The 17,183-nt window shown below is 38.2% G+C and overlaps 1 protein-coding gene across 3 annotated transcripts in view; it reads right to left on the bottom strand.

Annotated features, from left to right (window-relative positions):
* LOC122796444 (beta-galactosidase-like) overlaps positions 1-17,183 on the bottom strand; it is a 1,102,950-nt gene that overhangs the window by 323,989 nt on the left and 761,778 nt on the right. For all 3 annotated transcript variants that reach the window (XM_044064918.1, XM_044064917.1, XM_044064919.1), the window contains exon 10: positions 3,874-3,986. In XM_044064918.1, coding sequence (XP_043920853.1) covers positions 3,874-3,986 — 113 coding nt within the window. The remainder of the gene's footprint in view (positions 1-3,873; positions 3,987-17,183) is intronic.

Consider the following 17,183-nt stretch of genomic DNA (forward strand, 5'->3'; position numbering starts at 1 on the left):
GTCCAGTCAGACATGTCCGTGGTCTGGTACAAACAAACAGGGAGGGACCAAATCCTACCCCCTATGTCGCGAAGCCATGAGAATCTGGCAGTGGGTGATAGCTTCCAACCGCTTTCTGATCACAACGCATATCCCGGGGAGCTCCAGCTTGATTGCAGACAGGTTAAGCAGATGCATTCTCCATCCTCACGAGTGGTCTCTCAACCTGAGTGTGGCGGTGGAAATTTTCAGCTGTTGGGGCCAGCCATGCTGCGACCTTTTTGCCTCCCCCTCAAACACAAAATGCAGCAGCTACTTTGCCCTCTTTACCCTCTCGGAGAGTCACTGAGAGACACTTTGGTTCACGATTGGCCTACGGGTCTCCTTTATGCTTATCCTCAGATTCCTCTGATCCCTCTTGTTCTAAGAAAAGCGATTCGGTTGAGAAGCAAAGTGATCCTCATTGCCCCATTCTGGCATCGTCAAGTATGGTTTCCCCTCCTCCGGCTACATCTGTTACAACCTTCTTGGATCCTAGACACTCATCAGGACCTCATATCTCACCCACAAGGGCTGAATCCCCCGAATCTGTCCACTGTCAAGCTGACAGCTTGGTTTCTCCACTTCCGTTAGTTGCCAGGCAGGAAACCCTCTCTTCACCCATACGTGATATTATTTTGGCCTCTCATAAACCATCCACCAGGAAACTTTACAGGGACAAATGGAAAAGATTCTCTATTTGGTCACATAATCAGAAGCTAGACCCGTTCTCAGCCCCCATAGCCACTATTCCTCATTACCTGGCTGAACTGTTTGACAATGGGGTATCAGCTTCCACCATTAGAATCCATCTAGCAGCTGTTTCCAACTTCCATAACGGTTCAGATGGAGTCCCGCTTATTTCCTCTCACCTTTGCAAGACTTTCCTCAAGGGTATTTTCCACAGCAGGCCTCCCATCAGGCACCTGGTGGAGGCATGGAATCTGTCCTTGGTTCTGCAGTCTCTTTCTCTGCCCCTTTTGAGCCGGCTGCAACATGTGATCTAAAATTCCTGTCATGGAAATCCTTATTTCTGGTGGCTATAACCTCAGCCAGATGAATTTCTGAACTACAAGCATTATGCATCAAGAGCCCTTATCTGATCTTTCATAAGGACAGAGTATCACTTCGTACTAACCCATCCTTTCACCCCAAAGTGGTTTCTGACTTTTCGATTAACCAGTCCATTGAACTCCCTGTGTTCTTCCCAAATTACTATAACAAGGGAGAATACTGCCTACATTCCTTGGACGTTTATAGACAATTATGTTTCTGTCTGGACATAACTAAATCCTTTCACAAGTCGGACCAGCTTTTCATCTCCTTTGCGGGTCCTAGAATGGGAGGTGCAGTATCGAAAGTTACTTTGTCTAAATGGCTCAGGGATTGCATTGCCTTCACATATTCACTTACGGAGGGATCTAAGCCTGGCCAAATCAAAGCTCACTCAACTAGGGCTATTGCAGCATCTGTTGTCTTCCACTCTAGGGCCTCCGTGGATGACACTTGTGCAGCTGCCATTTGGGCTAAGCCCCACACCTTTATCAAGCATTACAAATTGGATCTAATCTCCAGGGGAAGAGTGGCCTTTGGTTCAATGGTTCTCAGGAATGTTCTTTCATAAAGGCCACCCAGGTTCTCCAAGTAGCTGGGGACTCGGTCCCATCAGTGATGAATAGGAAGAAGATTAACAACTTCAGATAAAGAAGTTATGTCTTACCATAACGTTCCATCTGAGTTGTTGATCATCTTCCAGTCATCACACCCTCCCACCGACCTCATCCAAAGGTTCCTGGCAGATCTTCTGTGTCTTTGTGGTGTCTTAGGGTATCTGTGCAGAGATGGCCTCTGACTTATTTCTTCTTCTATATGTTGCATGCAAACTCGATCTGAGGTAACTGAGTAAAGGGCATTGTGGGTAGCAGCTTAGCTCGAGAGTTTTTGGTGCACACAAGCTTGGTATTAGGCCAACTCGGTTTCGAGGGCTCAGAACCGAACCCATCTGTGATGACTGGAAGATCACCAACAACTCGGATGGAACGTTATGGTAAGACACAACTTCTTTTTTCAGATCATGAACTAATAAAATCTCAGATAAAAGCCAGAGTAATGAAGTAAAAATGAGACACTTGCACTTTCCCATCTATTATACACAGAGGGATTTAATGAGTACTGGAAATTAATCAAGTGTTATTAGGGGATATGGAAGTTTCTTCAGAAGGTATACAGTAGACTCCCTCTTATCCAGCCTCTCTTTAACCGGCCATCAAATTTCTGCCGTAGTCCTAGCAAAAGACAATGGAGAACAACACTTCAATCTCCTCTGGGTTAAAAAATGACAGACATTTGAGTTTTAGACTTCATATTAATTAGAAAAATGCATGCAAACAAAAATCCTGCTATTCTAGCTGATTTATAACCTATAAATATTATTTTGTATGCTTTTATGATTAACCAGCCATTTGTTTATCCAGCCCAAGGTCCGGTCCCAGCAAGACTGGATAAGAGGGAGTCTACTGTAGCTAGTGAGTGGGATAAAATGAAAATGGAGTTTTAAATTAGGGTAGAAATAAAACAGATGGTTAAGAAGTAATAGGAATTATATAGGGGTGCTGACAATGGTTGAACTATTTTAGAATAAGGGGAATCTCGCTGAACAAGAGGAGGAGCAACTGCAGAGTGCTAAAGAGGAAATAAAGGATTATTTGGATAATGTGCATGAGTTTAGAAAGATTGTTGTTTTGCAACTATTTTTGATAATTCCAGAGCACAAAATCCTTTTAGCAGAATGACTTAGTCAAAAGAAAGCATAAAAGATTGTTGCCACACTTAATGAGTCTGTGATAAGAAAAATAACCAGAAATATTTTGGCAATGTTATGAAAATTTGTATATCACAGAGGAATATAGAAGTTAAGAAAGAGCACAGATGGAAATATTTAAGAAAGCTACAAGATTAGAGAATTGAGGCATAACAACTAATACTTAAACAGTAGGAGATGAGATAAAATGGTGATGTATAATCAATGTGCAGGGATATCTCCAGGAACAGATGGTATTCCTGTGGAAGTTTGGAAACTAAGAAGGAAGAAAGTGATAAAGATCTGGAAGATTTTTTTTAATAGTATTTTAAAAGGAGAGGAAGCACAAGTGTCTTAGAAGAAAGCTGTGATGGCTGTATTACCAAAAGAGGGTAAAGACCCATCAGGCCTAGCCTAATATAGGCCCATTTCAATTTTAAACCATGGTTATAATGTGTTTATGTCTATACTAGTTAAAAGAATGGCAAAGGTGTTGCCAAACAATAAATATGGACCAATGTGGTTTATGAAGGGAGAAAGCAATCATTCGACAATATTAATAGAACAATGATGATGATCCACAGGGGAAGCAGAATAAAAGAAAATACTGCTGTTATTCTCTGCTCAATGCAGAAAAAGCATTTGACAGAATAAGCTACGATTTTATGAGTAGAGCAATGGTAACATTTGTATTCCCTGACACAATAATAATAATGTTAATTAGGAGAATATAAGAAGGACTGGAGGCAGGAATTAATGTGGGAGCGTTCCTCTCCAAAATTTGTTAGTGCTACTAACAAAGAAAATAAGAGACTCAGAAATTCAAGGATATGATTGGTATGATAATCAAGAAAAGTTGACTTTATTTGCAGACAATGTTATTTTTATTAAATAAATCCAGAAAGGGACATCTCTATGTTGTGAAACATTTTGAGAAAATTTCAAGTCTTTTTGGGATATAAAATTAATGATGATAAAACAGGTCTACATGCTAAAAATTTAATCTTTTTTGAAGGCACATAGTTTTACTACAAAAATACGTTAGAACAACTCACCTTTCTAATAACATCTCTTATAGCAAAGTATTTATCTGTCAAGTCCCCTGCTTCAGATAATGGGGCATCGTAGTCATAGCTAGTGGGCTGGGCTGCATATGGAGTGTTTGCACCTATGAAAACATCATGTAATGGTTAGATTTTACTTCAGTCAATATAGTCATGGGCTTAACAGGATTTTTAATAAAATCAGGCTAACTAAACAATATAAAAACAGTGTGAGAAAATACTGCTACCCACAAAGGAAAACTTTTCAATGTGGAATATGGCTTAGTTATAAGAAATCAATTCCCTAGAAACAATCACATGCAAATCACTATTTACCAAATCAGTCTGCTTTAGAAATGCTGAAAACAGTTGTTACAGGATCTTATTACAGGCAGAAACATGTATTGAATTGAAGTCCACTGTTGTGTGATTACACAGCATGGGTGAAGTATATGGAAATAAATAAATAAAAAAAATGGGCAGAAAGGATAAAGTAATATAAAAATAGGTGATTTTATACAATAATTTTTCTTACCTGTATAATATAATGAAGTGACCTGAAGTGTGACAATTGCCAGTAACACACGGTCACACACTCCCAAGCAAACATGTCTTCAAAACTATATGCATCAGTTGCAAGGAAGACACTGGTGACAATAGCATTTTGTTTCAGTTCCACCAGGACTGCCTATGAGACAGCACCAAGGCTAACAGAATAAAAGTTTAGTACCTCACCTGAAGGGCACCACAAAAGCACATTGGCAATAGACTTCCTTTTTCCTGCACTCATATGAGAGAGTTTTAGCTAGGAATTCGGTCTGCATTTGGGAGAACTCACAACCTCCAGGGTCAGAGGCAGATGAGCTATCAAGAGCACCGCAGTGGAAATAAAGCACATCTCTAAATGTAGTTAAACAAGTTACACAAACAGTGGAGAGAGGACACTGCTGAATATCCTTTGGAGAAGGCATTAAACTGAAGTTTTATCTGCCTGACTTGTTGACAGTACAATTGGATGCAATCCCATGGCACTTACTGAAAACGGTAGGGGTTCCTGTATTTACAACTTTGATTGTATAAACTTTTCTTTACACATTCATATTCATAACATATATTTTGCCATGTCTTTCCTTTTTTGTTTAAAACTTAGCATATAATGTTCACTGAAAAAAAAATTCCATCCTCATGATTTCAAGAAAAAAAATATCTGCTCTAAGTCAACAAACTATTTTAATATTTCTTTATCCCTCATTCTTTGTTAAACAAACCATGATTTTACTTTATCTAGCACATCTTCATCATCTTTGTTTTTATTATACAATAATCCTTCACCTCTATTGCAGAATTTCCAAATTGTTAAAAATAGTATTTTTCCCCATTTCTTAATTTTACGTTTTTCTCTTTTCATATTTTCCATTTAGTGCTATACTCATTGTTATATTTTTAAATCCTTCCCATTTATATGCTGTTTTAAAACTTTTCCAAAACGTTTTTGTTACATTCTAGAAAACAATATTTTGCTGTTTCTTCTTCATTACATTTTCTTTCTTCCAGTTTTTTATGTTCATGTTACTTTTAACTGGTATATTATCCAAAGAAATTTTCCATGGAAAATTCCCTACTTCATAAAAAATCTCAAACCCTTTTTGTATTTTTTAATCACATTTCTTATACTTTTTTTAATTCATTCCAGGGATATGCCATATATTTTTCCACACTGCTGTTATATCACAATTTTCTGTTTTTATCAACTGCAATAATTTTCACTTTCTATAATGATATTTTATTCTCATATTGATTTTCCTTTCATCTTTACCATTTTCTCTCCCTTAGTTTTCCACACTTCTTCATTCATTACATATAACATCTTACCCATCATTCGCAGCTCCACGTTTTTATCTTCTGTATTACCCAGAAAAAATGCATAAATACCAAGCACACAACAGGAATTTCTTGGTTCAAGCCTCCTCCTTTTTTATATTCCCACCTCTTTTCACTGGATTCTGTTTTGATCCTCAAACAAAATAAAAAAATATTTCTAACTTATCTTTCTACATTTTAGCTGGAAACATGTACCCTCCAAAATGATAGTTTTTCTAATATGTTGATTTTCAACATACATGCATTCTCCAACATGATATATATATATATAAATATATATATATATATATATATCCCCAGCATTATTTTTAACTACTCTGTTATATTTCTATACCCTCCAGATTTCACTGCTAATATACCTCCTTCCTTCTTAGTATAATATATTCCAACTACTTTCTTATCTTCAGCAAACACTTTGCTTTTTGCCTTGTTTTAACTCTATAGCTGAGTGTGCCTCCAGGCATTTCTGCAGTTAACTCTTAGTGACGTCTCTAAGCGTCAACTACTGCTTGTTCATATTTGCATTAATAATTCCAAAACCATGCTCCATACAAGGTATCAGAAGATTTCATCTTAAAGCATACATGATGACAAACACAACTATACTGATACCTCACCGCTGTCTAATGCAGTTTAACAGACATTGAGTATTATTTCTATATTGTTTACTTGTATTGTAATAATTTTCATATTTCTCTAAATATCTCAACATTCAGGTAAAACAGACAGAACTGTGTGGCCTCAAATGAAAGCTCAGCTGTATGAAGAAAATCCTTCTGGCAGTATGCATTTTGCTTCAATAGTTACGGAGATGATATAAGCTGTTTATACAACATTACAGAATGAATATTCACTGCTTTTATTTTGGCTTATAAAATCCACTTTACAGCATCAAACTGAATGAATTCCACCAATATAAAGATTAATTTAGCCTGAATAGTTTGCCATTTACAGTTTTCTAGTAACACTTATGGTTCAAGAGATATGAATATTTGTTTGTTAACTTCATTTTTTTGTTATACAGACACACACATACATATATATATATATATATATATATATATACATATATATATATATACATATATATATATATATATATATATATATATATATATATATATATATATATATATATATACATGTTTTAGATATATAGTTTTTATATTTTTATATTGAACTATATATGTAGGGTTGCAACATTTGTAATATGTGTGTGTGCAAACATTAGGTTCAGTTGTAGTCAGTTTAAGTGTATATACATATATATATTCAACATTTTAAATTTTATGTGGACCAATGAAAAATGGGTTGTGTCTTTATAAATGGGGCAGGACATGTTGTCAGACTGATGAAATTTCCTGTTTTGGATACGAAAGCGTTTAATCCTTGATTGTTGGTACTGTGAATAAAATGGTGTATAACTCAAAGCTTATTAGTTTTGGCCATTTTGTTTTATTTGGATTGATATTTACTGGCCCTTGGTTCCTTTTCCTTGGAATTGCCTTTATTGGTGCTGTGATGTTATCAGCTGGAGGTGGTGTTGTGGTTCTCGGTGTCATATTCCCCCAGCATTTTCCGTTTTGGTGGTTATTTTTAAAGGCACAAGCCATATCCACTGGGACTTAAAGGTACAAGCTCAAAAGAGCTGTACTGGAGGGAATGAGTTAAATTTAAGTTATTTTTTATTATTGACATTTCCTTCACTTCCTTCCCTTTGATTCTGAGAATCTCCTTCTAATTATTTATGTGTGTATTTATTTATTTTACATTTGTTGACCAGGAAAGTCCGACTGGATTCATAAACATTTTCAGCAGAGGCCCGAGGAGAAAAGCTCCACAAATTAATTACAACCAATTATCATGTGTGTAACAGTAGCATTCATATTTACACAGACAGTATGTAAACACAAAGCTTTAACATTAGATACATAGTATAAAAGCATCTTTTATGATTTCATACAGTTAGAATGAGACAGTATATAAGCAAGAAGCCAAGCAGGATAAGCTACATATGTGAGAAAGTTTGCATCTTTTGCAATTTTATACAGATAGTGTGAGTTCAGGTTTGGCAGGGACAGGATTATTGAAGAAGGTAAAACAGAGTTGAGTGGTGAGGTATCTGCACTAAGTATAAAAGCAAATGTAGAGAGGGGCAAGAAAAGTCTATAGAAAAACTGAGCCTAGCATGATTTTAGTGCCACAATATGTACAGATACAATCTGAAAGGCCAGGTTTAGAAGTGACACAATGAGGAGGCTAGAAATAAAAAGCTGCAGTTATTCTTAGTGGCAGAGTTCAGAAACAGAGACTAGTAGATTAGGGAAGAGGGATGGGATGGTATGATTAGTGAGTTTGGCATGGGGGTGAACATAAGCATATCCATGTGTGTTTTAGCTGGTCTTTGAGGAGTCTTAAATGTCACCTTTGAGTCTGCTGAGGTAATAGCTGAGGGTACGGAGTTCCAAGTTTTACCTGTATAATTAGGGAAGAGAGATGCTGTGTTTTTACTCTTGGTAACCTTGATCAGTGTTTTAATCACTAGAACGAGGTTGTCTAGGGTTAGTTTGTAATATTAGTAGGTTGGCCAGTGCTGGAGTTTTATCTGGAAGTAGTATTAGTTTGTGTGCAAAGTAAAGCTGATGGAATGTTAGGAGATTGGGAAATTTAAGCCAGTCAAGTTGTTTGAGGGAATGGCAGTGGTGGGATTGGTAGGGTGCACCTTTGGCAATCTGAGCTTGGCCATTTCTGTTTTGGGTAGGTTGGTGAAAATGGGTAAGGCATAGAATAGAGTAGAGAGGAGGTGAAACTGAGAAATAGTTGTCCTGGCAGCTTGGGTTAGAAATGGTTTATTTTTATATAACTGCCCAGTTTTTTTGTGGATGTTTTAATGGTTTGATTTATATGTAGATTCAATTTGACTTTATTATCAATGATCACTCCTAGTCATTTAGTACGAGTCTCTGGGGAGGTAATAGTTCCATCCCTGGACACAATATTAAATGGGCTGGGTGCTGTGGTCGATTTGTTTGGACTAAATAGCAATAGTTCGTTTTTGGGGGGGATTTAGTATTAGGTTTTTAATAAGAAACCAGGTTTCGATAGTTTGGAAGAGTTTTTGGGTGTTGGTTTGGAGTTCCTGGGGATCTCTAGCTGTACACACTAGTGTTGAGTCATTAGTGTATTGTACGACAGTTGCATCTTGACAGATGCTTCGAAGATTACTGGTGAAAATGGAGAATAGGAGGAGTCTTAGAATGGAGCCTTGTGAGACTCCTGTGTTGACGGGTAGTAGTGAGGATAGGTTGTTGTCCTATCTAACTGCTTGCTGCCTTTCTTGTAGGTAATTCTGAAACCAGGCCAATGCATGGGTATTAAGACCCAGGTCAGTAAAGGTTTTAAGTAGTTTAGGATGGTTGACCATAACAAAAGCCTTTGACAGGTCCAAAAATATGGCAGATGTTAGATAGCCTTTGTGTTTGTTTTGCTTGATGAGGTTTGTGAAAGAAAGTAAGGCAGTGGTGGGTGCTGTGAGCAGGCTGAAATCCATGCTGGATGAGAGAGAGAAGTTGGTTGGTGAGTAGGTATGGCACGAGTTGGTGATGTATGCATTTTTCAAGTATTTTTAGCTAGTGGAGACAGATGGCAATAGGGAAATAGTTAGAGAGGTCAGTGGAAGTACCACCTTTGTGGAGGAGGATAACATAGGAAGTCTTCCAGATAGGTGGAATAGCAGCTTCTGTGATAGGTCTGTTTAAGAGAATGGATACTGGTAAAGCAATTTCACTGGCAGCCAATTGGAGGTGTTCTCCAGGGATGTCATCAGCTGCTAATGTAGTAGGTTTAAGTTTGGTTAGAAGTGTTTTGATATAGGTGGTAGGGGTGGGCTGAAAATGGAAAGTGGTCGTACTTTTTTTATAGATTCAGGGCTATCTGTGGTGGATGTGGGTCTGTTTTTGAACAAGGCTGGAGATAGATTCTATAAAGGATTTGTTGAAGGTATCTGGTATATTTGTGATTTCACTAGTGGAGGTAGGAGATGGGGTGGAAGGTTTAAGGGTGGAGTAGTTTATTCCTGCCCAGAATTTTTTTGGGATTGTTTTGGTGCCTGTTTTGTAGCTGTAGGAAGTAATTATTTTTATCTAGAAGGATTGCTTTTTTAGTATCATTCCTAAGTTTTTGGAATTGTTCCTTAGCTGCTGGAGTTTTAGTAGTTCTCCAGAGATTCCAGGCTTTGTTCCTCACTGCAATTTTATTTTTAGTTCCTTTGGTAATCCAGGGGGCTATCTTCACTTTGAGTTTTGTAGTACGAGCTGGTGCATGGGCATTTAGGATTTTTAGGAAAGTATTATTGAAGTGGGTTACAGCTTCTTCTAGGGGTAGTACTCTTAGTATGCTCCAGTTATGGTGTTTTGGCTCAAGTTTAAATTTGTTGGGGGGGGGGGGGTGAAGCTTTTTGTGATCCTGGTTGTTTGTAATAAGGAAGTAAAGTAGTTCTGGGTCTTGAATTTTAGTAGGAAGGTCGGTTGGTCCTCACTGAACATGTCTGGAAGAATGTCTGCTTAATAAGAGGTGTCTTATTTAGTAGGATCCAGTCTACGAGGCTTTGTTTGTTTCTTGAATTTCCTAATTTAGTGTTAGATTGGATGACTTGACTGTAGCTGTACAGGTTGATATGATTAGTGGGGTTTCTGGCAGAGCAGCGCACATTCCAGTCAATATTGAATATATCTATAGCTTCATCCAAAACATAATGCATCTTTTTTGTGTTATATTCATGAATATTTTATAATCATCTAAATCAATATAATCTGTTATCCTTTCTCTATCCATCCATTTGATATTTTACAGAAAGAATAGTTGTGTAAAATGTTACCATAACCATAGATGTCCTTGTCTTCTATGTTGTAGTATTCCTTACACATGGGGTTGTATTCCACCCAAACAACCCGATGTCAGGCTTGTATACAAGAGTTAGAGCCACTGCCTGTAGGTGGGACGTTGCACGTAGGCACAGACATCAGCCATAAAAGGGATGTGTGCACATACCTTCTTCAGAATAAGAAAGCCCCATGAAACCTCCCGGGGAACCTAGGTGGATCATCCTAGGAAAGAGTAAGTTGTAGGGGAAGGCGGGAGGGATAGAATACTGCAACATAGAAGAAAAGGACATGGTTATGGTAAAATTTTACACAAGTATTCTACCATCCTTCTATTTAATGTTGCAGTGTTCCTTACATATGGGAGAGTGCCAGAGCTGAAAAGGGAACACAGGGATGAGGATAAAGAAGGGGAGGCTAAAAGAAAGCATTTTCCAAGAATCAATGCAAAATTGCCCTAGGAAATCATGTTCTGGCTCTGGAAACAGTGTCCAATTCATAATGTTTCATGAAGGTGTGAACAGATGACCAGGTGGCTGCTTCCAAGATAGAGTGGGCATCTCGGATCTTGAAGAAGGCCCCTGGGGGTGCAACTTAACCTAGTGGAATGTGCCTTTACAGATGCTGATAAGGACTTTCCATGGAATTCATAGCAAAACACAACAGCCTTAGAAATCCATGTGGATATAGTTTGGACACAGGCAAGCCCAAAGCCCTGGGATGAAATGACACAAAACGTTGGTCAGATTCCTGATGGACATTTTTTATCAAGGTAAAATCTGAGATGTCTATGCACGTCTAAGGTGAGTAAAATCCTCTCACTAGAGGACTGAAGTGAAGAGAAGGTAGGCAGTTGGACGGATTGATTAAGTGGCAATTAGTTCACCATTTTTGGCATGAAGGAAGGGTTAGTTCTCAATATACCCTGTCTTTGTGGAAGACCAGAAAAGGAGGCAAATCCATAAATGCCTGAATTTCAGAAACCCTTCTGGCAGAGATTAAGGCTACCAGAAGCACTGTTTTCCATGTGCAAAACTTTAGGGAAGCAGAAGCTGCTGGTTCAAAAGGGCCTGGGTAAGTTTTTCCAGTACATTATTGAGATCCCAGGGAAGAGGAACTGGTTTCCTGAGGGGTCTTAAGTGAAAGACACCCTTTAGAAAAAGTTCAACTTCTAACCTGAAAGCTAGGGGAGGGGTCAAGGGCAAGCAGGCAGACATGGCAGAACAATGGACTTTAGCTGAAGAGTAAGAAAGGCCACTGTTGAGTAACACACAGGTAGGAAAGCACTAGTGGAATGTCCACACCAAAGGAATCCATGTTCCTTTTTTGGCACCAAATTTAAAATCTTCTCCACTTGGAAATATAAGATTTTCTAGTAGTGGGTTTCCTGGCCTCCTGCAAAACCCTTAGCATTTCCTTAGAGAATAGGTGCCTGAAAGGGATCAAAAGTTCATCACCCACAGGGTCAGCTGTAGAGTTAGCAAATGTGGGTGAATCAATGATCCCTTGTCCAGAGTGAATAGGTCCAGCTGGTGAGGTAACTTGTAGTGATGACTCTTGGCTAACTGCAGAAGAGGGAACCAGTGCTGTCTTGGCCAAAAGGGAGTCACTAACAAGATTTTTGGTTTGTCCTGTAGAATTTTCAACAGGGCTTTCTGAATTAAGGGGAAGGGGGGAAATGCATAGAGAAACCTCCCCTTCCATTAGAATGAGAGGGCATCCACCTTCCACATTTGAGGATGAGGGACAAAGTTTCTGAACTTTCCTGGAAGCAAAGGTTGCTCTCCACCCCAAGTCTGAGGCATCTGTGAAAAGTTGCTGAGCTGGTTGAGAACCTGTAGATGAAGGCCAAGGTTTTGACTGAGTTGCTGAATCCAACAACCTAACTCTACTTTCAAGCAGGGGCGGATGGGAATCATGACATCTAAAGGATGAGCATGTTGGGACCAAACCACTGGAACTTTCTCACGTGCAGTTTTGCAAAGGGCAGCATGGGAACAGTGAGAGCCATAAACCCCAGCAGTCTCAGAGACTCACTGGCCGTGACAGAAGGAAAAGGCAGAAGAGCCTCCATGAATGCCCTGAGATAGGTTGCTTTCTCCACAGGGAGAAAGAAAATCATCAAATCTGTGCAAATCCTGCACTGGAGGAGTACAAGATCCTGACCTGGTGAGAGACAAGACTTTGAGATTTATTGTGAAACCCAGTGCCTGCAGAAAGGGAATGGCTAAGTTCAAATGTTGGTTTAAGGTGTCTGGGCTGCTAGCCAGAAACAGCAGTTCTAAATATCAGTAAACTTGAATTCCTTTCAGCCTTAAGTATGCAATGGCTCGGGCTAGGCACTTTGTGAATAACCTTGGAGCAGTAGAAAGATCAAAGGGCAAGGCAGTAAACTGACAGTGCAAAGAACCCACCAAGAAGCCCAAAAGTTTTCTGAAGAGAGGGTGTATGGCGATATCCAGGTATGCATCCTTGAGATACAGAGAAGCTAAGAAAGGTTGAGGGGGACCTGGGACAGAAGAGTAGATAGGTATAGTATTCTGAAGGAAGGCACCACCAAGATAGGCCTCCAAGGGCCATCTTTCCTTGGAACTAGAAGCATCCTGGAATAAAAAAACATTCACTGCTGGTCTTGAGGGACAGACTGAATGGTGCCTTGGTTGGAAAGTTGATCCAGAATCAAGGGAAACAGATGCAGTTGACTGGAGGGAGATTGAGCAATTCCTTGGAAGGGTCTTTCAAGTCATAACATACCCATTTTGGATGAATGAAATCACCCAGGAGTCCTGGGTGATCTCCATCCAAGCTGGTAGAGAGAGGGGGAGGTAAAAGGACAGAGGGGTATGACTTGGAAGAGGATGCAAGGTGTCAGAGAGGACTTTGTCTTGGCTGAAAGGGCTGCTGAGGAGGGGTTACAATAACAGCTGTAGGAGTGACCGTCTTGGCCTGTGGGTGCCTCCTGGAAGGCTTGCAGGGTCTAGATCCAGAAGGAACAGAAGTGGAGGAATGAGCAGGTTTCCTAACAAAGGCAGTCTCAGCAGGGAAATTTCTATGAAATTTAGGAACTGGTGAAACCAAAAGGTGCTTCATATCCTGGAGTTTCTTACTTTTTCCTGCAGTGATTTAAACAGCTCTGCAGCTGCTTTTCCAAACAATGAGGAATTGCCAAGAGGAACATCAAGCAATTTTGCTTTGATGTCATCAGGAAGTGCCTGGAAATGCAGCCAGGAATGTCATCTTAGAACAGAAGCAGACACTGCTGCCCTGGCAAGAGGCCTCCACTGCATCGTAACTACACTTTGACAGTGTATCCAGCCACTTGAGAGGAGGATGATAGGAGAGCAAGGGCCTGAGATTTAGCCTCTGAATCTGGCAATGACAAAAGAGTCTGGGTGGCCTGAGTAAGCAAGGCTAGAGCATACCTGGATATGTGGGTCTGATAATTAACTGCCCTTTTAGCTAAGGTAGAAGAGGTATATAAAAATTTTACTTTCCTTATCAGAAGGGAGTAACTTGGTAGAAGGTGATAACTGTGAGGTAATGGAAACCACAGCAGGGTCAATTGAGGAGCATTTAAAAAAAATCTGCAGTCCTCAGGGACCATATAGAAATTATCAGGTCTCTGGAGCAGGGGCTTTGGAGTCAGGGGTTTTAGATGCATCCTTGAAAACAACTAAAAAGGCTGGCAGAAATGGAAGGACTGCTGAAGGTCCAGGGCCCTCCACCTGTAGAAGCTCATAATATCTCTTCTGTTTTTCAGAGATTTGAGAAGAATCCCACTTGAAAAGCTCCCTCATTGTATTAATAGTTTCACCAAAGGAAAGCTCTTCCATGGGAGAATCTCCCCATTAGACTCCTCCTATGGAGGAGCATACTCCAGAGGAGAGGGAATTTGAGTGGAGTATGCTTAAGAGTCTTCATCAGATGAAGACTCCTCAGAATCTATGTCATGTCTCTTGTCTGAAGAATTCTTAATATTTTTAGATTTTTTTTTACAAGACATACTACTACTTGTCCTTTTCATACAGTCTACCCACAAACTGTTTCCACAACTTCCATTATTTCTCTCTGCCTATATTTAATATTTCCCTCCTTGTCAAAATAGCATTAATTCTTCCTTCTCTTATTGTTACCTGTTTTCCCAAAAATAGAGAAACTTTCACCTCCTTTCCTTTCAAAAAATCCTTGTCTAAAATATTTTAAACTCTTCTCAATTTTTATACAGTTTTTTTTCAATTTATTTTATTCTGTTACTACATTGTTCTGTTTTTTTTTCATTTTTTTATGATTTCATTATATACTCTCATATTCATTTTCTTCACTCTTTCTGGAGAAAATATTTTCTGTTTGTGTTTCTTAGCACTTCAATCTGTTTGGTTTTCAAAATGTACTCTCATTGTCATATAAAGTTCCCATAAAATATTGTTCCCTTTTCAATTCATCTGTATTACCAATTTCTCCAGTCAATCTTTTTCTTTCCCTTCTTTTATTACTCCTCTGTCATCTCATATTCTAGGCCGTACCACTCTACGATCTAAAAACTCAGACATTTCTATTCCACCTATTTTTTTTTTCATATTTTTGAATGCATCACAATCTGTTTCTTTTCTGGAAGTCTCTCTTTTATATGTCCACTCACTACTGTTTTCAACTCTCCATGTCTTAGAACGTCTATCACTTTAATAGCTTCTGTAATCCCCCCCTTTCTCAAATTAAAGTTAAAATCTTCCACCATAACAAATGACATATTTATCAGGACAAAGTTAAGTTCCTCATATATCCTTTTTCCTCTCCATCATATTGGTATATGCATAAACTATGATTATTACCCTTACACATCTTTCCCTTTTCCTTAGATCACATATCACTGTTCTTCCAGGTACTTCCTCCATCACATCCAATATCTTCATCTCTTCGCTTTTGAAAAAATTCCCAAACCTAAAAGACATCCCTCCTCAGTGACTATATAATCATTTTAGCCCATATTGTCTTGGTCATTTTCCTTTTTTTATTCCATCACACAGCTCATGTCTAACAAACATATCACATCTACTCTTATTTTTTATACCATTCAGTCATTGCCACACTTTTAATACCATTTTAAATATTGTGTACATTTAATGCTAAAATGCCAGATACATCCCTTTCCTTTTTTAATCTTTGTTTACATTTTTTTTTCTTCTCCACAACCTCCCCCAGTGGATTTATCATCATTTTCTTCTTGCTCTTGTCCTGTCTCAAAATTTTCCTCTTCCCTGTCTTTCCTTAGTAATGCTGCATATATGTTTTTACCCTGCACTGTAATACTTCATAAAGCATTTCCTATCCCATTGCCGTCATCCTACATTTTGGCCATTTCCCCACACTGCCCAAGTGCTTTTCATCTCCAAAAAAATAAATAAATAAAATAAACAGAAAAATATGGTTTATGTTGATTCCAGTATCTCACTGTTCTTCATTTCCCATTTACAATTATAACATTTGAAATATATTGCAATTTTTCTTCATACACATACAGTGTCACCCAAATATGTCTTCCATTACATATTTTTATCTTGTACAGCTGATTACAAATAGAAAAAAAGTCTAACTCAAGTTCCACTATGTAATATGTTCTGAACTGCACATTTACTTTCAACTTTAGTCCCAAGTTCTGAAAAAAATACTCATTCTATAATGCAAATTAACTATTTTTCTCTGTTTCATTCATAACTTTTTCAAGTAAAAGAAGTTTCAAAATTAAGTTCTCAAAAGTCTTCTGTTCCAAAGTAGATTAAAAGTATTATGTTCTGTGCTTATTCTTTCCACTGGTCTTCTGTTCTTGTTTTGTGGTCCTTGCATGAAGTTCTTGTTTATCAGCTTTAGTTGCATCTTCCTTTCCTTTGTTTACCATAAACACATATGTGCATTTTTTTTCTAACTGTTCACAAAAACACCCTTGTATAGAGGCATGCCTTTAAAACCTGCTATTAGAATACCCCAGATGTCTATAAGCACCTTCTGGTAATCCACCTCCTTTTCCTGATTCCTCTGGTAGCATCTTTCTCTGTAACTTCTTCAACCACACCGTCCACCATAGTACTCCATCTAACTTTTTCATTGTCATTTAGTGAATCTCAATACATCTTCAGCAACACAGAAGTTTATAGACCTCATTTCTCCAACACTAACAACTATCTCCTCTCTTACAAAGTCTGAGATTTCAGTATTGTGCATTTCTCCTTTACTCCCTACATCTTGAAATTCTCCAAGAACTAATGAAAGCCCTGTGGTGTTACCTAGTGCTCAGAAAATATTTTTGCTCTGACAATAAGCAAGAATATGACATAAAATCAATAAGGTTAAAAATATATACAGAAGAAAAATTACTGCAATAAAGTCCAGAAATCTATCAATATCATTTTGAGAAACAAACGTATTCCCCCATTATTTCTTCTAGAACCATTTCTTTAACTTTCTCAATATCAAAACACAATCTTAAATTTTGTTAAATAATTCTTGACATCATGCTAACCAAATATGCCATAATATCCCAACAAAAATGTATCTGCCAAACATACA

Source organism: Protopterus annectens, chromosome 3.part0 (assembly GCF_019279795.1).
Source record: "Protopterus annectens isolate FY-2018-M chromosome 3.part0, PAN1.0, whole genome shotgun sequence".
NCBI classification, from domain to species: Eukaryota; Metazoa; Chordata; order Ceratodontiformes; family Protopteridae; genus Protopterus; species Protopterus annectens.